General features: G+C 35.7%; 1 protein-coding gene across 7 annotated transcripts in view; it reads left to right on the forward strand.

Moving 5' to 3' along the window:
• Positions 1-24177, forward strand: part of IMMP1L (inner mitochondrial membrane peptidase subunit 1) — a 43754-nt gene that overhangs the window by 6328 nt on the left and 13249 nt on the right. For 3 of the 7 annotated variants that reach the window (XM_067462694.1, XM_060766280.2, XM_067462693.1), the window contains 3 exons: positions 17490-17621; positions 18513-18601; positions 20050-20176. In XM_067462694.1, coding sequence (XP_067318795.1) covers positions 17517-17621; positions 18513-18601; positions 20050-20176 — 321 coding nt within the window. In that variant the 5' untranslated portion in view covers positions 17490-17516. Of the gene's footprint in view, positions 1-2106; positions 2184-11004; positions 11181-11746; positions 11808-15779; positions 15923-17489; positions 17622-18512; positions 18602-20049; positions 20177-24177 lie in introns of those variants that run through there. The other 4 variants (XM_067462691.1, XM_067462692.1, XM_060766315.2 and 1 more) reach the window with 4 other exon arrangements.

Consider the following 24177-nt stretch of genomic DNA (forward strand, 5'->3'; position numbering starts at 1 on the left):
CGACTTACAACAGGAGTTAAAATGGGAGTGAGACAACAGGAAGTGAGAGAAATCTACTCCTGGGAAGGGAAATTCATTCCTGAAAGAGTTACCATGTGGAAAAGGTGTGTCCTCTGAATCTTTTTCACCAATCCTTGTTTCCATAATAAGCCACATTTTTCAAAATCCAGTTATCATAGGGGCATAAAATGAGGAAAAATCTTCTGAATAGGGGCACAGACAGGAAAACAAACACCACAGGGGTGTTAACTATCCTATACTATCCAAAGCTTGTGCTATATATATATATATAATATATATATGCGCGCCTAGAGGTACAATTAAAAATGTACTTGTTCCAATTTACATACAAATTCAACTTAAGAGCAAACCTAGTTTTAAACTGTTTAGTGAGTTAATTGTGGAGTTTGGGAGTCAGAAAAATCAATCCACAACATAAACTTCTATGAAATGTTAATGTATTTGGGCCAGTGTAAACCAAAGTAGATCAAAGCCATTTTATAACTTGAGCAGAGAGTTTCTTTTTCATATAGTGTAAATCACACATTCACATACTGTCACTAACATGAAGGATTCAAAAGTCCCAACTTATATCTACTATATCAATATGTTTATAAGGCTAAAACTTTATACTGCCATGTATACTTATGTTTAAATTGATTTCATGTTTTAGTCGAGGGCAGATTTTAGTGCAAAAATGTTGGATTTTGATATGACCTGTGGATAAGTCAAGGGTCATTCTGTGGAGAGAGGAAAGCACCAATGCTGCCTCAGGGGCCCAGTTGCTCTTAGCCACTACTGCCATTTCTCCTGTCAGAAATTCAAAAAGGCCAGGAGCGGTGCCAAGGCAGAGAGAGTACAGGGGACAGTGCTTCCTTTAGGTTGTGTTGGGATAGACTAAGCTCCCATTCTTCACTCTACTCAAAGAAGCGATTTTTAAAAAAATAAAGAGTTATATTACAGTACTCTTGGCTAAGTCAGCCTAGGTTTATTGAGTCAAACTTTTAACTAAAATTTCTGGACTTATAAATTAATATATAGGATAATGAGTTTTTTAATTTTCTGGTGTATGAGCTCTGGTCAGAGCTGTCATTATTACCCAATTACATAATTATATAATTACAATAATAATTGTGTCTCAGTCAAGAAATACACGTTGGAGATAATAATAATTTTTTAAAATCTATGAATGAGTCTATCTAAGGTGTATGTGTTATATATCTCCTATAACTTCTAACATACGTATTTGTTTACTGCTTTTTTATTTATTTTTGAGTACTTTTATTAATATCCTATTGCTGGAGAAGAGAGGTAGATAATTAGGAAGAGAAACCTGTACTGCCATCAGTTACATTCCTGTTTTGAATAATCTTCTTAGTGGCATATGCCCTGTAAATGCAAAAGCCTTATCTCTCATAAGTTCCAGAATGTGATACCATTGAATTGTGCTGGTTAATTTTTCATAGAGCTAAATCGGATTAGCTATTCATTCTGCTGTTTAGAAAAGCTACTTGCCATGTGGTATAGCTCCTGTAGTGCCTCTGTTGCAAGTTTAAAGGCATGTTGCTTCTTGAAATAAGGGAGAGTCTTACTTATAACATTGATACCACTTTACCTGCTATGATTTCATCCTATGGAATTCTGGGATTTGTTGCTGAACCCTAATATCTCACTAGCATAAAGAGTTGTAATTATGTAGTGTGAAGCAACCTCAGGACTGTTTTTAAGAAAACTGCATTGTGAAATCTACACACAAGACTGTCTCTTGCAAAGAACCAGTATTACTATAATACTTGAAGAAGGAACTAATGGTTGCAGAATAGAAGAGATAGAAGAACAAATAAGGAGAGATCAGGCGTCTTCACTAAGGAATTGGTCATATGACTTGCATTAAATCTAATTTTTCATCTTGGATCATACTTTAAATTGGAATCAGAGTTATCCTGGTTTGAGGGATGCAAAAATGCTTTGCACAAGCTTTAATTCGTTTTTACAGCTTCACCGTGACCAGTAATAATAACTAGCCTATATAAGAGTCTTCAATAGAATCCTGAAAGGAAATCTATGCCTTAAAATAGTACTGCTAATTTCTGACCTGTTGGTTTCCTTCACAGTAGATGCGGGCATCAACCGTCTTGACTTATCTACATTATTTATGTGCTGTCTGCAATCCAGTTAAAAAGGTGAAAAACAATAAAATAAGTAATAACTGTAATGCAGCACTGAGATAATATGAGTAAAAATTAAATATACGTACTTATTTACTTACTTAGGCGATCCCTCGTTGTTCGAGTAAGGTAGTCTTCCAAGATCACTGTACTGGCGGTGGGTCCATCGGTGACTGTGGAGCCCTATTCTTGATCTGCATCTTCTCCTGCAGTGAGGGCATTGACATAGAGCTATGGCAACTATGGGTTTGACCTACTATCTCTTTAGTCCACAAGGCACAGACTTAAAAAGTTATTTTGTTAAGTTTGTTGTTGAAGGTAGGCAAGGAAACTGTGCATTATTTGTGGCAATACTCAGTATTGTATTTTTTGACTACATTATTTCATTGTGAGCTAACTTAAAACAAGGTCACTATTTGGTTAAGATTATTTCATTTCTTTGTACATAATCAACAAGCACACAAAATCTTGTTAGTTACACTTACTGACAAACTTGTCAGCTTTTGATAAATATTGTAGAAGGTCATTTCTATGAAGCTTAGTTTTCATTCTAATGGGCTTTGCTAATCTTAGTATCAAGTTTGAACAAACTACTAGCAATATTTTTTGCACTTTCAAAAGCATACTGCAACAATATTTAATCATTTTGGGTATGAAAGGAATAAAGGTAAACACAAATCATGCATATAAATATATGGAAGAATATATGTGAATAAGGAATATTAAAGAAAGTTCTTTGTTATCTGGTCATCTCTCAGACCAAACTATCTCTTAAGAACTAGGAATGCTCAAGGAATTAACTTATTTCATATTTCAAAGTGAAGTGATGCAGATAGGAAATATGCTCAATTTCAGATTTTTTAATTTTCTGAAATTCGACAACATACTATACTGCTTCAATAACAACAGATAAAGTGCTTGGGGCAGCATCTGCCACTGCCCCTAGTTACCTTATAATAGCATTATAAGTAAAATATTTAAAAGTGAATTCTAATGTGGTTTTTTGTGGGTTGTCTTTTTTTATAACTGATAATGGAAACAAAATCAAGATTATTTATTTACTTTATTTATTTACTTTATTTGTATACCACTCTTCTCAGCCCTTAGGCGACTCAGAGCGGTTAACAGCAACAGTTTCAGTATACAAAGTACAAGGTTATTGGGTATTTAAAAGCAATCACATAACAAGTTAATTAAACAGTAAACATCAATACAACAATATATCAAGATGGGGTAGATTTCCATTACAAATAAATCCATTAGAACCAACACCGCAACAACATTCTGAATATAATACACTTCCTCAAATCAGCTTCCTTTCCTTTACTAATGGCTCAACTAGCAACTGATGTCATGTTATCTGCCATTATTTCAGTGAAGAGGGCTGCTGTTCACCATGCTTGAAAAATGGGTTACAAATTTTTACAACAGGATAGTACAGTTAATTATGCATATTGTCCTTTCTAAGGTGTAAAGTGATTTTTGCTGACAGTTAAGATAATATTTATCCATTGTTTATAGTAGGTAGCATTTCCAGTTTCTACTGAAGATATTCAAATTGAATAGCCAAAAAGTTTAGTTTTCAAAAAACTACAGAATTAATAATAGGCAAAACAATAACACGGTGTAACATGATTTTTGTTCCTGGGTTATAAATATCATTTCCTAATTGGTTCTATCATAAAAACATTGAAAAAGTGTATTAAACTGCAAAATTTTTGTTTTTGTGGGATATACTGCAGCATATTTTGCTATAGTTTTTCAATGAACATCTCATCAAGACTCAACCAATTCAACATAGTTTGTTGCAGCCACAAAAATGAAGTTTCTGGAGTATAACAACTACTTTCAAAGTAAGTACTGCACAGTTAAACAAGAATAACATTTCCAAACCAGGAACAGATTTTTTTCAATTTTTTTTTACATAGTGTAATTAATGCCACCTTTTCCTATTAGTAGTATGAAAATTGAATAAATCAAGGGAAAAACATCAACTCCATTGTGTAAAACATGCTAAAAATATTGGACTATAAAGAGAGATATGTATTTCAGATTCTAAACAGACAGATTTTATTTTGTTTTTATTGGAACATTAAAAATTGCCTTCAATTGGAAAGACTCATAAAGCATACAATACTTTTTTCTAACCTTGCCCAAGTCATATTGTACCTCTTAGTTGTGTCTAGCATTTTTATCATAGCGTTTTTGTGTAGGAGTCTGTGAAGGATGAATTTTGTTCTGGTAAGAGAACTCTTACTGGAACAGATCATAATACAAGGATGAGCACAAAATAACTATAAATAATGATTTATTAGGTTTGTGAGCCCAATTGTAAGTATTTGTTAGTGTAATAAACAGAAGGAAGAGGTAGAAATAGAGGCAAGGGTAAATAGATGAAGGTTATGTGATTGTTTCAGCTTTATGTTGGGACAGACAGTCTTTCTGATTTCTTCTTGAAAAAGGTGAGGTTTCAGCAAAGATTTGAAGGAAGTAATTTACATATCATTTAGCAAGTTTTTGTTCAAAACACAGTCCACGTCTACTTGGTCTTAGCCAAAGGATGCAAGTTGCATCTGTGTGTATCAAGTGCAGCTGACCGAAAATAAGAAACATCTGTGATTCCTGTTTCTTTGGCTCATTAACATTTTGAAAAGCTGTGGAAGAGGTCAGTAGTTCTTTAGAATGACATTTACCTAAATGCTACCCCTGTTTCTTTTATGGCTTCCTGACATACCAGATTCCATACTTAACAAATATAGTTAAAGAGTCAAACTCCATTCTACTCCATAGGTCTGGTTAATTAATTGAAGCTTGTCTGTTTCTGTAAGGTTAAAAACTTTATATGATGAACAAAAGTCCTGCTGTAAAACGTTATGTACTTTATAATAAAGATACCTAACTTCTTCTCCCTTGCATAAATGTTCTAGTTTGTATAAATACATTTTAATGGCCATTCAAATCAAGGATGTTTATAGCTTTTAAATTGAGGCCTAAGATATTGGAGCATGATATTAAAATTTGGGGGAATAGAAGGTTGTACTTGTAATTACTTTAAAAATGTTTTGATTCAGAGCCCGCTAAAGACAATTAAAAGATGACTTCTGGATTCACAAAGCAGTGACTGAGTTCGCTTGTTTGGAATATCCCAGCTCCCTTGGCCCTTTTTATTTGAAAACTTAATATTTAATAATATTTGTGCTGCCTTTTATTTTATTTCATGCATTTAAAAAAGAGAGTAAAAGATAAAAGATTGTTTCCAGATAGGTTCAGTATATCACTTATGAGTGGAACAACACATTAGCATTGAGTTCACAGTAGATCATATCACTTTTATGCCTTCTTACAAGCTTAGCAGCACAAACAGAATAATCAACATATTATTTGGCTGTCATCTGCTGAACAGAAACCAGAGATCACAAGGTGGTTTTCCCTAGCTGCCGTGATGCCCTTTTTTGTTCCAAGCCCCCATCTGGGAGGGCCATGGTGTGTTATCATATGGAACGCGAGGTTTTCTGTAATCTGCTTAGCTGCACTGCAGTTTGAATCTTCATTCCATGTTTGAGTAATTTATAATTTTAATGAGACCGTGGCTCTTGTGGGCTTTGAAATATATTAAAAGCTCTTTTGTGCATATGCTTTTGTTCTTGCTTAATAGGCTCAGTGTATTTAAACCTGATGAATTTTTATTCATGGATTTAGATGTCTGGGGATTAACTTAGACTGAATATCATTGCACTCATCTATTCATGTTTGGGAAACTCTATTTTTATTGCTTCTTCAAAAATATTGTAAAAGACAGCCATGTGATAAAATGTTGATTTCTGTTGTTTGCCACATAAACACAATAGCAAAGAGCGTTTGGGGTTTTTTTGTTTGCTGTTATTCAAAACAGAATACAATGCAGTATTAATTCTCCATTGGGAATCCATTCTTTATCCTTCTGGTCCTAGGCATCCAGATTTTTAATGAAGAAAAAAGTTTCACTAAAAGCAGCAGAACTTTCTTCCAAACAGATAGAATGTGGGTGGAACAATAGATTGAAAGATTTTATGTAAAAAATAATGTAATGGTATCATATGTTATAGCTGCAGAATTTTTTAGATTGTTTCTCTACCTATTAAATATAAAAATGGATGTAATTTTTGTACATTTCTCACAGGCAGCTCATATTGTTGAGTTAGGAAGTGGTCAGTATGAATTTTGAATTCTTAAAAAGTGTATTTTATTAAGAGAACAACACAGAACTTTAGACAAACATGAATAATGTGACTCCAACCCAGAGTCCATTTGTATTTTATTATGTGCATGTGCACCCCCCCCCCCCCACCGGTGTGTGGACTTCCATTTAACTTGTATTTCAGTAACAAATTTGGGGACACAGTCTAAGCTAGGAGTTCTTAAACTTTTTCAGTCGCAGAGACCTTTTTGAAGCAAAACTTTCTCGTGGAGCAATGTTTATATATTGCATTATGTATAGTGTGTGTGTGTATATATATATATGTATGTATGTATGTATGTATATATGTATATGTATATATATGTGTGTGTGTGTGTGTATTAGAAACCAACTGTTTCTAATAACCAATATATATATATATATATATATATATATATATATATAAAATAAATAAATAAGCTGTCCCCTGCCACGTGTTGCTGTGGCCCAGTCTGGTGATCTGGAAAATAAAGTAATGAGAAAGTGTTGGTTTCTAATATATGTAATTTCTTCATGCTTGTGTTGATGTAGAGATTGTCTGGTTGGCCTACTCTGGAGCATGCAACATAGAATTGACCTTGTTTAGGGGTCCCTTTCAAATCTATGATACTATATCTGTGTGTGTGTGAGTCATAAATATCTCTCTATATCTATGGCTGGATGGCTTTTTGTCATGAGGGCTTTGATTACGTTTTCTTGCCTTGGTAAAGGGAGTTGGGCTGGATGATCTTAAGCATTTTTTGTTGTTCATGGGGGTTCTATGTGGGAGGTATGTCCCAATTCTGTCATTAGTGGGGTTCAGAACACTCTTTGATTGAAGGTGAACTATAAATCCCAGTAACTACAACTCCCAAATGTCAAGGTCTATTTTCCCCAAACTCCACCTGTGTTTATATTTGGGCATATTGAGTATTCATGCCAAGTTTGGTCCAGATCCATCATTGTTTGAGTCCAAAGTTCTCTCTAGATGTAGGTGAACTACAATTCCAAAATTCACGGTCAATGCCCACCAAACCCTTTCAGTATTTTCTGGTGGTCATGGGAGTTCTGTGTGCCAAGTTTCGTTCAATTCCATCGTTGGTGGAGTTCAGAATGCTCTTTGATTGTAGGTGAACTATAAATCCCAGCAACTACAACTCCCAAATGACAAAATTATAATTTTTGAGTGATGGTCACTCCTTGTGTAGTGAGATGTTTTGTTGCCAAATTTGGTGTGATTTCGTTCATTGGTTCTTTTGTTTTAAAGGTACTCATTATGCACTGAGCATGTGTGTGTGTGTGTGTGTGTGTGTGTGTGTATATCTCAATATATCGGGCATGGGCAAACTTTTGGACACGGGCAGCATTACATTTCAAAATTTGACAGCCGGGGGGGGGGGGGGGGCAGTGGCAGATAGGTGGAGGGTGTTTGTGTGAACTAATTGAAAAAAACATGAACAAATTCCTATGCACAGCATGTATCTAATTTGTAGTGCAAAGAAAGAAAGAAAGAACAATAGAATATTTAAAATGAAGAACAATTTTAACCAACATAAACTTAACAGTATTTTCAGTGGGAGACCCCTGGAGCCATTCAGTCTAACCCCATCTACCATGCAGGAAAAGCACAATCAAAGCAGCCCCAACAGATGGCCATTCATCCGTTGTTGTTGTGGTGGTAGTAGTAGCAGTAGTAATAATAATAATAGCAATCACAGAGACCATCGAGTCCAACCCCCTTCTGCCATACAGGAAATGCACAACCAAAGCACCCCCTGAGCCGTGAGAGTGAAATAGGGTTTTTGAAGCAAGAAAGATGAGAGGGAAAGGCTCTGGCCTGCAAGAGAAGTGGGAGGGAAGCTTTTGGTGGCAAGGGGGGTGAGGGGAAAAGGCTTTCAAGGGAGGCAGGGGGAAGGCTTTTGGTGGCGAGCGAGGTGGGGGAGAGGGAGGAGCAGGAAAGAGCAGGGAAAGATTGGGGGGAAGTGTGGAGCCCCTCAGTATGCTTCGCGGAGCCCTTAGAGCTCCACGGAGCACAACTTAAAAACCACTGGTCTAAGCATTTTAAATTATGGGTGCTTACTATGGTAGAAATGGCTTAAGATAAAAAAGAAGTTAGTCCCATTGGCAGAATTCTTTGTAAAGACTTGGTGTCGCAAGTGGACGGTGAAGTGGCAGCTCCCCCTGTGGCCGGAATCAAGCATACCCTCATGAAGCCGGAAAGCTGGAATGTTAAATTGCCTCTGTGTCTGTATGTTGTATGTCTGTAGCATTGACTGTTTTCCATGTATATGTGCATTGTAATCCGCCCTGAGTCCCCTGCAGGGTGAGAAGGGCAGAATATAAATATTGTAAGTAAGTAAATAAATAAATAAATAAATAAGCAAACAGGATTACATTATAGGAACCTAAGAGGAGCCATGCTGAATCAGACCAAAGACCTTTTTAGTACAGTATTTTGTTCATAAAAGAGCTAATTCATGGTCTCTGGGAAACTTCTGAGCATGATATCATTGCTCCCCAGCAACTCCTGTTCAAGGTGTGTTGCCTTTAAGATGGAAGTAATATTAATCATGATTTACATTCAACCTTTGATACTGTTATTCCACATGAGATTGTTTAGTCCTCTTTTAAAACTTTCTAAACTGATGGCTATTACGATGCTTTGTGGTTGCCAATTCCACAGTATAACTGCATTGTGATGGTATACTTCCATTTATCTGTCATGTGTCTCCCAGCATTTACATTCAATGGCTGCCCCTGACTGCTAATATAAGAGAAGTTGGAAAATGTTACCATATCCACTTGTACAATGCATATTGTATCTCCTTTCTTTCTGTCTTGAATAGCCCCAGGCATTGTAACAATTCATCATTTTGTATGCCCTTTTCTACACTTTTACAGTTTGAGAATGTCCTTGTTTTGAGATATAGTGACTAATTCCATGTCATTATGAGTTTCTGAGGGAAAAAAGATGAATGATCTTCAGTTATGAGTTTATCAGTTAGTGTTCACTAATTTCATTTAAATGTTCTTTACTTATACATTATACTAACATATACATTATTTTCATGGTACATGATAATAGGTCTTGGGCCTTAGCAAACGTTTTAAAAGTTCTGAAATCTGATTGCATTTCAGAGTCTTACATTTTGGGGTTGCTTCTGTTTCCAAAACAAAATCTGTGAAATGATTTTGGCAACACTCTAAATCTTGCAGTAAGAATGTAACCTTTATTAATATTTGTTCTCTTGTAGTGCATTTAGTTTTTGTGAGTAATTTCAGATAAACAATATATAAATCAATGTTTAGATTTGGAGAATTCTAAAATATGAAAGTTTAGTAACCCGCATAAGACGAATTATTTGGTCTTTATTTTTTATCGCACATACATAGAACTTGTACATAGAACATATTGAATTAATATGTTTAATTCGATAAAAATGTGCTTGTAAAAATTCTACAACTCAGAAGCATGAATAATGTGTAATAAACATATTTATATGAAGTTGGAATTCATGAATATGAAAGCAAGTTGAATTGTTTATATTGGTTTCTTATATGTGTTACTTTGAACAATGTGGCAGATATAAAAAGTTCATAATCCTATTTATCTATAGCAGACATGATTAATTAATAGGGTGACATTTATTGTTTACTAAATCAGAAAAAACATTTCTTTGATTTGCTTAGGTGTCTAATTCATTCAAAGACAACTTGTTTCTCCTGTTGATGTATTCAGTTTCTGCATAAATGGCAGCATTTTAAAATTCTTCTCTTACATGATTTGTTGACAGAACCTTGCATGTAAGAAGAGGATAAATCTGTGGATGGATTCCTGCTTTTATTATGTGCACTGTCAATTGTAATAGAAGATTACAGCAAACAAGATGTTAATTTTCACACGCAGTCTGTGTGCATTTCATTTAGAGAGTGCCATTGTTTCAGAACCTAACAACAATAAAGGAATAATGATTGTGCTATCCTCACAGGAGCTGTCAATAAAAGATGTAATAGGGGATTTAGGAATCTGGAAATGGGCAACTAATTTATGTGAATCTATTTTACTTCAACTAGAAAGCTGAAGCTCTGTTTCGTCTGCACTGCATATTGCAGAGCACAGGCTGTCTATAGAAAACCAGGCGGCTGCATATGGATAGTCCCTTGATATCATTCACTTGCTGTGTAATCTTATTATGCAAAGTTCTAATCTTCACCTAGTATGAATGCCTCTGGGTCAGAATATAGTCATATCGGGGTTTTTAAGGTCATGTTTTGTGATCCTTAGCTTATTCTTCTAAGTAGGGCTGGGATTTAAAGGGTATTCCCCAGACACTAGCAGAGATAGACAGCAGAACCTGCTGCCTTTTTGGAAGACAAGACCAACATGAGGTCCCTGGTAGGATTAAACTTGATTTGTAGCTGTAGGATTTTTTAACAGATGTATTATTGGACAGGGAATAGGGGCCACCAGCACAGCGAAATTGGATCACGATTGGCATTCTCAGAGAGTCTGCTGGCTGCTAAAACAGCAGCTGCATGTGGATTTGACTTCTTTCAGGTGAAGCGACTTCCAGTCATTTGGAAAGGATGGGATGAAAAGGAACCTTGGTGATAATTTTGATGTCTGCAAGATTTAGTACCAGTGTAATGGGATTATCGCTAACACCTTCACTGCAGAAAAAGCCACCTGGCGCTATAACTGGCAGCAACTGCGAACTAATCCTTTCCCATCTCTTGGATGTCATTCATGAAGCTCACAGCGATTTCTACCCTGCTAGCTGTGATTAATTTTATAAACAAGTGGGATGGGGGATCAGGTAATGAAAAAGTGCAAAGATACTTGAATTTAGATTTCAGATTATTTTTGAGCCAGATGTAAATTATCAGGTACGTTGTATATTGTGTGCCCAAAATCTTAGCCTATAGTATATCTTTGTTCATCTGGGGTTTTTTTTTTTGTTTTGTTTTGTCAGATATTGACTCAACAATGAGGTGGGGCATAGTATATATCAGTATCTTAAATTAGCTCTGAATGATTAAATCTACAACCCGAAAAGGCTCTAGTCTTTGCATCCAAAAATTATATTGTTCCCTAGGCATGATCCAGGAAGCCACACAAATGTTTTATTTATGTGGAAGTATAATGTTTGTATTTTAGTTTAGCATTTTTACAACCTTGTTCCAAATTGTGTAATTATATGAATCTAGTATAGTACACAAATTTTTGCCTAAAAGGTTTTTTTTTATGCTGATGGCTGTGTCTGGATTTTTTTCATGATTTATACCTTAGCTGCCTGTAACTTCAAATAATACTTTGTTTTTATAAGCTTTATGCTTTAATGTTAATATCTGCTGTACTTCATTGCAGACATATGTGTGACTACTATGATGCTCCAAGACATTCAGACATTTAGCATCTTCTAACTAAAGAAATACTGCTTTGGGTAATACATGAAGATATTATTGTTGTTGTTGTTGTTGTTGTTGTTGTTGTTAGCTTTATTTATATCCCAGCTTTCTCCTCATGGGGACTCAAGGCGGCTTACATCTATCCACACTGAACAGTTCAGAAAGAGCAATACAAAAGTTAAAAAACAATTAAATAATAGCGTGGTAATAACAATTACAATACAACAAATACTTTAAAATTGCCTTTAAAACTCATATTCCCCCAAACCCACCCACCCACCCTCCCCAAAGGGAATATATCCATTATTATACATATAAAATTACAAATACTGTAGCTGAAGCATAGTATTTACCTGATACAAGGAACCACTTTGTTCCAAGATCAGAAACCCACACAGTTAGGCACACCCTCCCCCACCCCAGCGCCCATAGTTATCCCATACACTTGCATATGTCTCAACCTTGTATTGTGAATGTTGCTAAGATCTGTGGATCGGTCAAGGATAAAACTTAGGGGCATTTAACAAACCTTTTCCTCTCCTTTCAAAAATGCATGGAAAGAATAATATTTAGAAAGATCTAAATAGAAGGAGATGATGCATTTATTTCAGGGTTATAATAGGAGGGGGTATTGCTGATCTTAAAATGTCTACATCTATAGAAATACGTTTAAGGAAAGGAATCTAAATAAATATGAATAAAGAAAAGGAATGAGAATGCGGACTTAAAAGGGGGTCAGGACAAGGTGAAGAGCAAGAAAAGCAACCTGCCTCTATTAGGGAGCCAGACTGAATATAGTGACAAGAGGAAGAGGTGAGGATCTCCTACCCCACTACTTCTATCTTGCCTAAAATAGAGAACAAAAACAGCCCTCTCTCCTTCCTCACCTTATCCCTCTCACATCCAAGCAGTGTTCAGCAATGTGTGGAGTCTGAAATATACAGTGAGACCACCCTGTTGTACACTTGAGATGGAGTGGAGTGATAGTGACCATTTTTAATAAGCACTTACTGTATAAGCTGCTCTGCAGAGAGACTGTCCCAGCCATTTTTAAGAGAGGCTCACTATAGAAACCTTTCTGCTTCTATTTAAAATGACCATGGCAATTTCTCTGCAGAAAGGTTTATGAACAGAGGATGAGAAATAAGATGAACTTGGTGTCTTAGCACAGGAAGAAGATTTTGATTTAATAGGCATCACTGAAACCTCCAGGAACAAGTCTCATGATTGGAATGTGATGGAAGTTTATAACTTATTCCAAATAAATAGATCAAACAGGAGAAGTAGTGCTGTTTGTCACCTTGGAGAACATCTGTGACTGAGGGCCCTTCCACACAGCCCTATATTCCAGAATATCAAGACAGAAAATATCACAATATCAGCATTGAACTGGGTTATCTGAGTTCACACTCAGATAATGTGGAATTTTCTGTCTTGATATTGTAGGATATAGGGCTGTGTGGAAGGACCCTGAGAGCATGGAAAACAACTTGAGTTCCTCCAGATTATAAATTAAAGGGGAAACAACAGTAACCTTGTGTGGGTGTGCTATAGCCTCCAAGCCACTGAAGGTTTGATGCACACAATGAGATTACTGCTATAGTAGACCCACATAATTAGATTGCTGCAACTTCTCTCCCTTTTAATTTATACTCCAGATTTAAACTTCCTAAAACAAATGACTAAACATTTAAAAAGGAGAGTGCAAGAATAGTGATGGGAGTCATCAACATGAATAAATGTATGTTACTGCAGCTAAGCAAGAAGAATGAAGTGCACAAATATAGCATGGATGATATTTAGCTTGAAAGCAGTACATTTCAAAGGGTTCTGGGGTCTTAATAGATCACAAGCTAAATATGAGTCAACAATGTAATAAGGCAGCCAAAAAAAAAAAGTCAATGCAATTCTGAATGGTATCATTAAGATGATAATATCCAGATTAAAGATATTAGTAGTGCTATTTTGTCCTGCTTTGGTCAGATTTCACAGTCCAGTTTTGGGTATTACAATTCAGGAAAGATATTGGAAAGCAGAAATGTGTCCAGGGAACTGCACTTTGATCTTAAGTCTAGAAGCTAAGGGAGTTGGATCAGTTTAGCTTGGAGAAGAGATCGAGAGGTGACATGATAGCCATTGTAAAATATCTGAATGGATGCTATGTAGAAGATGAAGCAAGCTTGTTTTTGATGCATCAGAGACAAGGACAAGAACCAATGGGTTTCAATTACAAGAAAAAAGGTTTTACCTGAACATTGGAAATAACTTTTTAACTAAGACATCTTTGGCAGTAGAATGGACTACCTCAGGAATGGAGGATGCTTTTTCTTTGAGGGTCATTAAACAAAGATTGGGTTGACATTTTTCAAGAGTGCTGTAACTGGGTATTCCTACATAGCAGGTTGTTGAACTAGATACAGTCTTTGTGACTTCCAACTTCGATAAAACTCTTTGGAACAAAGAGCATATTTTTGAAATGAACAGGACTTAATGTTTTTCAGTGTATGTGTTTTAACGTCAAACTAATTCTGTATTTTATCATGTTATCAAATTGGAGGTGAATTAATATGGAATGAAACATTTCTCTCAAATCTTATTTTGCTAAATCAAAAAATGAGAAGATTCCAATATATTGTCGGGCCATACAGCCCGAAAAACCTACAACAACCCAAAGATTCAAATAGTTTCATCTCTTGCACCAGTTTTCGAAAGTCTTTTAGTGCTTTTCCAAAACAATTCATATTAAACAATTTCTATTAAGCACTGTTTTTCATGCAACATCCTTATGTATCTGTTTTCTCATGACATCCTCAGGTGACTGGGGCCTTTCTTTTGTTGTACTTGTTTAGCATTAGAATTAAACTACCAAGTAATTAATTTTGGGCTCAAATTGCTTTCTAGCTAAGGAGGCCTTTGTGACAATTGTTGCAGGAGAGACTTTGTCACCGTAGCTCCTGCTAGCTATTTTGTGGCCATTGATTCCCACCTGTCCTATGACACTGATTGATCTGCTGACATTTGATCTTTCCTTTTATCACCTGAAAAAAAGTTTTAAACTTAATATTTTGCCCTCTGACATCAAGGATTTAGCCCAAAGTATTATAATTTCCTGAAATGATTAAAACACAACACTCTTTCTGTGGCTCATGAATAAACTATGATTATTTGTGTAATTAGTTCAAATACAGTTTCAGTTTATGTGTGCCCTTTGGTCCATATTCTTGGTTCTTCGTGGAACAAATGGCAAAATAGTTGATAGTAGAGTTTTGCTCACAGTATATATTATTTTCAAACTAACAATACTATTATGTTAGTGGAATAGTTATTCATTCTCTATATAATAGTGAATTGTACATTAAAATAAAGCTGCTCAATCTTTTGTGTACTTGATATATAAAATCTTGATTGTGCAAGACTTTATGTAACTGGTAGTAAAATAAAAGTAAGAAAACAAAATTGTATCTGTAGGCATCATTTTCTATGGGGTGAACTTCTGCAGTTAAAGTAATTTGAATACGCAGGTTTCTATAACACTATGTAATAAAATTTGAAAAAATAATTTGTTCCTAGTTTGAAAGTATTATTTCTGTTTAATTATGTACTTACTTTGAAAGTAGTTGTTATACCCCAGAAACTTCATTTTTGTGGCAGCCACAAACTATATTGAATTGGTTGAGACTCTGTGAGATATTCATTGAAAAACTATAGCAAAATGTGCTGCAGTATGTCCCACAAAAACAAAGCTTTTGCAGTTTAATAAACTGTTTCGATGTTTTTATGATAGAACCAATTAGGAAATGGCATTTATAATCCAGGAACAAAAATTGTATTGCATAGTGTAATATGTTGAATTTTACTGTGTCAAACTTATCCGGAAACTTATCAGCAGCCAGTGGCGCTACTTTCATAGGGTCATCGTGCACTCCCTCAATTATGGCCACAGAATGCTTTTCTTAAATACGTCATAATAGTTCCTAATATGTGCCTCCAGTATTTGCTTCAGAAAGACTCAAGAGTGGTGAGGAGAAGAGCAAGCACTTGTGGAGCAAATCTGGTTTCCTGGCTGCAATACTAGATGGGGAACCTGTGATTTCAAGAACATAGCCATCTATATCTGAAGATACCTGGCCTACAAAATGTCAAATTGTTGGTGAGGGTCTGGCATGGTACTCAAAATAGGCTCCATACTACCACTCTATGTAGAGTTACCTCTGAATAATCTTTCAGAAATTTATCTGGTTCAGAATGTAAATGCTGTTACAAGATGTATGCTTATTGGATCATGTTATACCTATTTTGTAATGGCTGCATTCTGCCAGTTGTTTCTGGCCACAGTTCAAAATTTTGGTGATGATCTTTTCTCTCAGATGATTTGGCTCCAAGATCACCTTCTCCCATGTTAGTCTGCTCTTTTTTTTAAAGAAAGTCTCGTGTCCTGCTTTACAGCAGTGCCAAAGCCAACCAGTATCCATTGTTGTCTCCACTGTAGTAAGAAAATAACATTTTAACGTTAACAGAATCATTTGTCTCTTGAAGGAAGCGCACACCCTTTGTACTTTTGTATGAATATAGTTCTGAATCATTTATTGGAGAATTTTCATGTTGTCAGGCTTTTCCAATTTTGTTATAAGTTTCAATCTATTTTTTGGCATTTGTCTATTTGACATTATATTAAAAGCAACAAAAAGTCCAGTACCGCATAAAAGAATGACAATACAGTATGTGTTTTCATGAACTTCATCAACCTACCTAAATCAGATGCATGTGGGGTAGCTCCTTCTATAATAAACTTAGGTTGTTTTTGCTGTAATACATTGACATGGTTATCTCTAGTCAATGCCACAGTGGATTTCTAGCATACTGTTGACGATACAATTCTTTATATATTGTATTGAAATAGTTGTAAACTGCTCTCAGTATTTATTTATTTATTTACGACATTTATATGCCGCCCTTCTCACCCCGAAGGGGACTCAGCGCAGCTTACAAGGTATATATTACATACAATATATTATATTATTAGCATAGTACAATATCAGCATTGTTGTTGTTCATTCGTTCAGTCGTCTCCGACTCTTCGTGACCTCATGGACCAGCCCACGCCAGAGCTCCTTGTCGGCCGTCACCACCCCCAGCTCCTTCAAGGTCAGTCCAGTCACTTCAAGGATGCCATCCATCCGTCTTGTCCTTGGTCGGCCCCTCTTCCTTTTGCCTTCCACTTTCCCCGGCATAATTGTCTTCTCTAGGCTTTGCTGTCTCCTCATGATGTGGCCAAAGTACTTCAACTTTGTCTCTAGTATCCTTCCCTCCAGTGAGCAGCCGGGCTTTATTTCCTGGAGGATGGACTGGTTGGATCTTCTCGCAGTCCAAGGCACTCTCAGAACATTAAACATTGCTGTATTGCACCATACCATTATATCGTAATATTATTAGTAATATTACATGTAATATAAATATATAATTATAATATATTATTATTATTGTATTGCATTATATTATAATATTATAAATATTATATATATATATACACAATATATTATATTATATTATATTTATTATATTATTAGAATAGCATAGGCGACAAGGTGGAACTGTCCCCTGGCCCCACTCTCATCAGTAGTGCATAGACACAAGAAAGGGAAGCTATAAAATTATTTTAATGTATGAATGTAAATGAATGAATAAATATCTAGTGTATTTCTTTTCCTTTAACCCAGGACCTTTTCTGTAGATGTGGCACTGCTATGTTGAAAGACGTCATTGGAAAAACTTTTCGACTTCTTGGGTACACCATTCAGTATGGGTGTATAGCTCACTGTGCCTTTGAATACCTTGGAGGAATTGTTGTGGTGAGTTAACAAAAAGATTTAGATATGGTACATAATTATAAAATAAAAACAGCTGTAAACATAGCCCTGCATTTTCAGTTGGTTCTAGCCTACTAAAACTAAAAGCTTTGCAAAGCATTTGCATATATCCATCTAGTCTGTAATAACAAAGGTACCATAATGAGGCGGCACCTATCTTTCTACCATCCTCAATGGCTTTTGCCTATGCAACCTCTTTAAACTTTCCTTTTAAACTAATGGAACATTGTAACATCATCAGAAAGGGAAGCAGTAGATTTTAAAAGCCTTCTAAATAAAATACTCTATGCTGGAGCCTGCCCCCTGCAGAAGACTATCTTGTCTCAAACAGGGCTGAAGGATAGCTTTTGCCAGACTTGGGAGGTTTAGGTTGATTTGATGTAAGAGAGTAAATCGGAAATTCTTCTCTGGCATATATATTAATGTGAAACATAGAAAAATTCAGGGGAATAAAAAAATTATATCTGGTTGCCAATATTTGTAATATGAGAAGAAGAGAATTTTTTTTTTTACAGTGACAAAGCCCCACAGAAAAAAACTAACTTGGAGATAATAAGTTATATTTCTTGCCCGCCTCTCCTCATGGCTCGAGGCGTATTACAGCATTTCTAAAACACACATACATCTAAAAACATTATTTAAAATACACATATTAAAGCATATTTCCATAAAATATATATTAAAATGCACAAAATAAAGATTAAACATAAGATGCAAGTTTAAAATTTGACATTAAAACTGTCTGGAAATCTAGCGTTGGGAATCTATCATATATGAACTGGATTGGCTTGCGAAATTAGCATCTATTTATTATATGTTATATAAGGCAAAATATGTTGCAAATAGTAATTGAACTCTATTTTTTGTTTTTAGTGTTCAGGACCCTCAATGGAGCCTACAATTCAAAATTCTGATATTGTATTTTCAGAGAATCTTAGCTGCCATTTTTATAACATTCAGAAGTAGGTTGCTCTAATTTTCCAGTTTTCTGTGTGTGTTTCCTTAAATATTTTACTTTTCTTTTAGAATTGTATTCCTTTTTTACTGTGTTAGCAATTATTTATAAGCTACCAATCCTTTTCTTTAATTCACAAACTAATAGAAACAGTTTATATTTGCATTAAGCTTCCTTGATTTGCCATGCTTTTTTGGAATTAATCTAAAGCCAGTTTGTTGTGTGCTTACTTTAAGATTATCTTTCTCTATTTTATAATGGCCAGCTAGAGTTTATCTACAGGAAGTAAATTCAAAGTAATTCTTTTCGTAAATGTCCTTTATTATATTACCCAAGTGTTATTTTAGGAGTGGTTTATGGATGAGTTAATGTATGCATAGTGTTATATAAAAGAACATGCTCAGTGCACTAAAATATGTATTTTCTATCAAATGCTGTTGCTGGGTAGCAATAAAAAGGCTTTTATGGGAAATATGTCTGAGAAGTAGAATAATAGACTCATCGATTCTATGTAGTCAAGAAAAGGATGAGTTTTTATCTGAACATTTGCAGATATATTCATATATAAGTCAATTTCATGTGTAAGTCAAGTGCAGGTTTTGGAGCCAAAATTGTGGGTTTTGATATTATCCATAGATAATATCAAAACAGATATTGATATTCCATGGTGAGGGGAATGCACCAGCATCAACATTGGAAAGGGGGTGGGGAGACATTCCTGGCTACCCATGCTATTTTTCCACCCTGCATTTTAAAAGACCAGAAGTGTCATGGTGGAGAAAGTAGAGGGGTCCATTCATTTTTTAGCTTCTCCCAAAACAGACTTACGTTGTCACTTTTTACCATTCTAGTCAATGACGAGGATGGTTCCTTTTGATAAGAGTTAAGATACAGTACTGTACTTACTTTGACCTGCGGATAAATCAGTTCAAGTTTTTTAGCTTCATTTTTTGACTAAAATTTCTACTTATATATGACTATATAAGGCATTTTGTTTTAGCTAAAAAGAGGAAAGCATGGAATTGTCATTGTCTACCAGAGAAGGAAAAAGATTCTCCTCCTGTCGGGTTTTTCTTTTTTGGTTCAGAGAGTAACCATTTATTTGCAATGATTTTACTTTGATGAATGAGGGATGTAGATTTGGGCGAAATTGCTGAGTACCTTGAAAATAAGAGTAGTCTATAAGTCTATATTACAGGTGTTACAAATGTGGGAAAGAAAGGGCTTGCTTCTGCATAAGAGCAGGAGTGTTTGGAAATGGTTATGGGATTAAGGGCAGGACAAAACTCCAGCCTACTTCCTTTGTTCAGTAAGCTAGAGGCAAATCTAGCTTGCAGAAAGGTCATTCTGTAGATTTAATTTTTAACACATTCCCCAAAGTTGTCAGTCACTAATGTACATGGTGTCATTGACCGATTGCTAGACGTTGACATTTCCTTACCTTGTTTTCCCCAGAGGTGATATTGTCATTGCAAAAAACCCAACTGACCCAAAATCAAATATCTGTAAAAGAGTAATGGGCCTGGAAGGAGATAAAATTTGTACAAGCAGTCCTTCAAATGTTCTTAAGATGCACAGTTATGTAAGTACTACTGTTTTAAATGTTCTTTTATTGGTTGAGAAGTCCTGCAATGCACCATTTTGCTTTTGAAGCTTTAACTTAGATTTTGAATTTTTGGTGATTAATGTCTAATGACAATTGATTTTGTCTAATTCAGTACTTATACAGGCAGTCCCCGAGTTACAAACATCCAATTCATAGTTACTAGCGGGTGTGAGACAACAGAAAGTGAGATAAATGTACCCCTAGGAAGGGACATTCACTCCTAAAAGAATTATAGGAGAAAGTATCTCATTGAAGCTTTTTCATCAATCCTTGTTTCCACAACAAGCCTTATTTTTCAATATCCAATTATCACAGGGATAGAAAAAGAGGTGAAATCTTCTGAACAAGAGCACAAACAGCAAAACAAACAGCACAGGAGTGTTACCCTTCCCGGTACTATCCAAAGCTTGCATGCATGCATGCACACACACACATGGCTGGAGTTACACTTAAAAATGTACCTGTTCCTACTTACATACAAATTCAACAAGAACAAGCCTCCAGAAACTATCTTGTTTGTAACATGGGCACTGACTGTACAAGCACAACAAAAGGTCTTCTCATATTTGAGAGTTGTTTCTGAGAAGGTTTGGGAAAGGCCTGTGATGTAGAACTGTGGTGCCAGAGGCTGTTTCTACAAATCAAAGGATGTATCAGTTCTCCCTGTCACCTTGAATGACATCAATAGATTGCTACTGAGTTCAGCAAATGGGAATAGATAAATGAGATGGCTTGATTTCTTGATTTAGAAGGATGTCTATATCTTTTAGGTCTGTATCATTTGGACCACATTAATGCTTTGACTTGTCACTTGAGATCTTCTATAACTCCTAAGGACAAGATTCTCCTTAATTCTGGAGGAGCATAAATCTCCATCAGCATACATATGCAGGTGGTGGTAGTTAGGGCACAGCACTCTCCTGATGCCCTAAGATTTGTCAGATCGAGTAGAAATAAGACTCCAGTAATCAGCAAATGCCAGTGTTTCTTGTTCACAATTTTGAATGGAAACAGTTTGAGTTCTTCTTGTAGTGCAAAGCATAAAGACACTGTGAGATTCTTTTATGAAGCCTCTCATGGTGTCTCTCAGTATTAGGCAGGCTGGAAGTGGGAGAACAGAGGTATTCTGGCTCAGCTAGAGCTCCTTAATTTGCTCCATTAAGTAATTGGTGGTCAGGGGTGAAGCTTCCCTCACCAAATAAACTGCAGGTATAACGAATCTGAACACGTTCCTTCTCTAGTTCTTTTTTGGCCTTTTGTAGCTTGCTGCAAAAATGTAAATCAGGCTTGGCTTAACATACTACTATGCCTATGTATGATCCACTGATGTCCAACCAGTTACTACAGATACAAAGAAAATGATTTTGTGCAGCTGACTTAAACAGAATGAGACCACTGATCCATCTAATCCCATATTATCATCTCTGACTGGGAATCACTTTCCAGTCTGAAGTTGAGATGTTTTTCAGCTTTGCCAGTTGATATTTTTAAAACTGGAGAAGCAGAAAATTGAATCAAGGATCCTCTCTATGCATGTGCTCTGTCACTGAGCTGTGGGCTATCCCTGTGTTTATTCATTTTATTAATTCAGAGTATTTATAGCAGGGATCCCCGGCATTTTAGAGCCATTGGCCCAGTGGGAATTGTGAGAGTGCCATGGATGGCTGCCATAACTAGTCAGAACACATCCATTTAAGGCTAAAAGAAAAATAACTTCCCAAAAACCTCAGTACACAGCAAAGGTTGAGAAAAAGCTCCAGAACCTAAATTTCTGAACATTGTTTTCTTCTCCAACTCTTACAGAAGGCAGATTGAGGATGCTCTGAGAAATACACATATTTAAAAGCATCTACACACACCATAAAATGTTATCTGTTCTTTTTCTGCATAGCTGAAATGAAGCATTAGGCTATAACTACTCCCCATTTTATTCCAGGGACACCAAGTTTGGGATTTCAATTTTTTTAATGAACTCTCTCCTAAAACCACAAACAGAAGAATGAGAAATATGGTCTGTAATTAATTTAATACACAATTTCTGTCCTTTCAAAATAGTTTCAGGTAAAAAAAAAAAAGCACATTTTAATGGGGAGACAGGAGCATGAAAAGTATGAACATAAATAAGCAACTCCAATCCCTTGTGATCTCTGTGCTTTCAGCTCACAGCAACTCTGCTTTTTTTTTTTCTTGTCGTGTCAGGAGCAAGCGCTCCTGTTGTGAGAGAATTGGCCGTCTGCAAGGACATTGCCCAGGGGATGCCCGGATGATTTTTGATGTTTTATCATCCTTGTGGGAGGCTTCTCTCATGTCCCCGCATGAGGAGCTGGAGCTGATAGAGGCAGCTCATCCGCCTCTCCCTGGATTCGAATCTGCGACCTGTCGGTCTTCAGTCCTGCTGGCACAGTGCTTTAACCCACTGCGCCACCGGGCAACTCTGTAATGTGGTGTTTGTTTGCCATCGCAAAAATAGAGTATCTTGGATCCATATTTTTAAATAGTTGCAGTTACCTCATGTGGACTTCCTCTTCAGGTTAAAGTCACTCTTGTCTTTTTACTTCTCTTTTTAAATAAAAAATGTGCTTGTTCACTTTTGAAAACAATTACCAGAGTTAAGGGATTCTTCTGTTTTATATTTTTAGCAATCTGTAGGATTGAAAGTAAGAAAGACACACTATTTAAGGGTGGAGAAATGTATACATCAAAATGCTGCAAGTATTTTAAAGCTAATTCAATCAAATGAAGTATTAGTTTTTGATAAATATATATTTTTAAGAGGTCTGATTTACAAAATCTTTTTAAAAAAAGATTAGAATGCTTTTGTACATTAGGTACATTGGTCATAATTCAAGTTTAGAATTTATATTAAACTGCAAATATAGTGTTATTGTATCTGCATGTGATTTAATAATATGTACATTGCATTCTGTTTACCATTTGTCCAGCTGGTGCAGTTACTATTTATCAACTGAAAATGGCAGCAGGTAAATTGTAATAACCCAGTTTAAATATCATAAGGCGCTGATATGCTAAGCCCTTGTATTGCTTGAATAGAAGAAGGGTCTAGTAATGTCACTTAATGTAGATAGGGCCTGTAAATAAGGATCCTGCTCTTTGCAAGTCATGGTGATAAAAAGCTGAGATACAACTCCATTTCTCAGCAACCCTGTACTGATAATCAATTACCATGGGCTGCTAATGCCTTGGCTACAGTTGATGTGGAGGAAAATGTTTACTTTGCGCTAAAGGGAAGTTCATTGAGGAGATGACATGTTCACTTCTTCCTGTGGCTATCTCTAAAGCTAACAGAGCCAAAGATTAAGTATCTTATATATGCAAATTTGAGAAAAGATATTTTTCAAGCATTTGTTACTTGCATAAGTAGAGATGTCCAGCCATTAATACTTAAAAATTTGGATAGATATTTGTTACAACAGAATATGAAAAGCACTGGGCAGATTTTCTCCAAAGTTGGAGCGGATATTTGGGATGGTCTTATTTAATGTACTCAAATTCAACTGGAGAGTGGCAGCAGTATTCCTCGAGAGGATTTGAAATTGAACAATTATTAATAATCATTACTGATTGTCCTAAAGTGCCTGGTACTATAGCTATGGGTAGAAAAAAAAGCAGTGGATGCCATAAAGATACGGCCAGTCTGGTTTTGTCCAGATATATTGGGGTTACCTGAAAGCTTTATTACCTGGGCCAAGTAAAAAACAAAAACAATAAACAACATACAAACCAAGAGCTTGATATATCAGTGGCATGCTGAGAGAACAGGTCTCACCTGAATAAACTATAAATGCTTTTAGAATAAATGCGAATGTTCTGTGTTGGCATAAGTCCTATATTCTGGTTTTCTCTTTATTATTCTAGGCAGCTATTTGCTTCTTGGTTCTCTTTTTTTTGTAAATGATTTTTATTCAAATATACAAACCAAGAAAAAAACATTCTTATAAAACGCAACAACACAAAAT

Source organism: Anolis sagrei, chromosome 1 (genome assembly GCF_037176765.1).
Source record: "Anolis sagrei isolate rAnoSag1 chromosome 1, rAnoSag1.mat, whole genome shotgun sequence".
In the NCBI taxonomy this organism is placed as follows: domain Eukaryota; kingdom Metazoa; phylum Chordata; class Lepidosauria; order Squamata; family Dactyloidae; genus Anolis; species Anolis sagrei.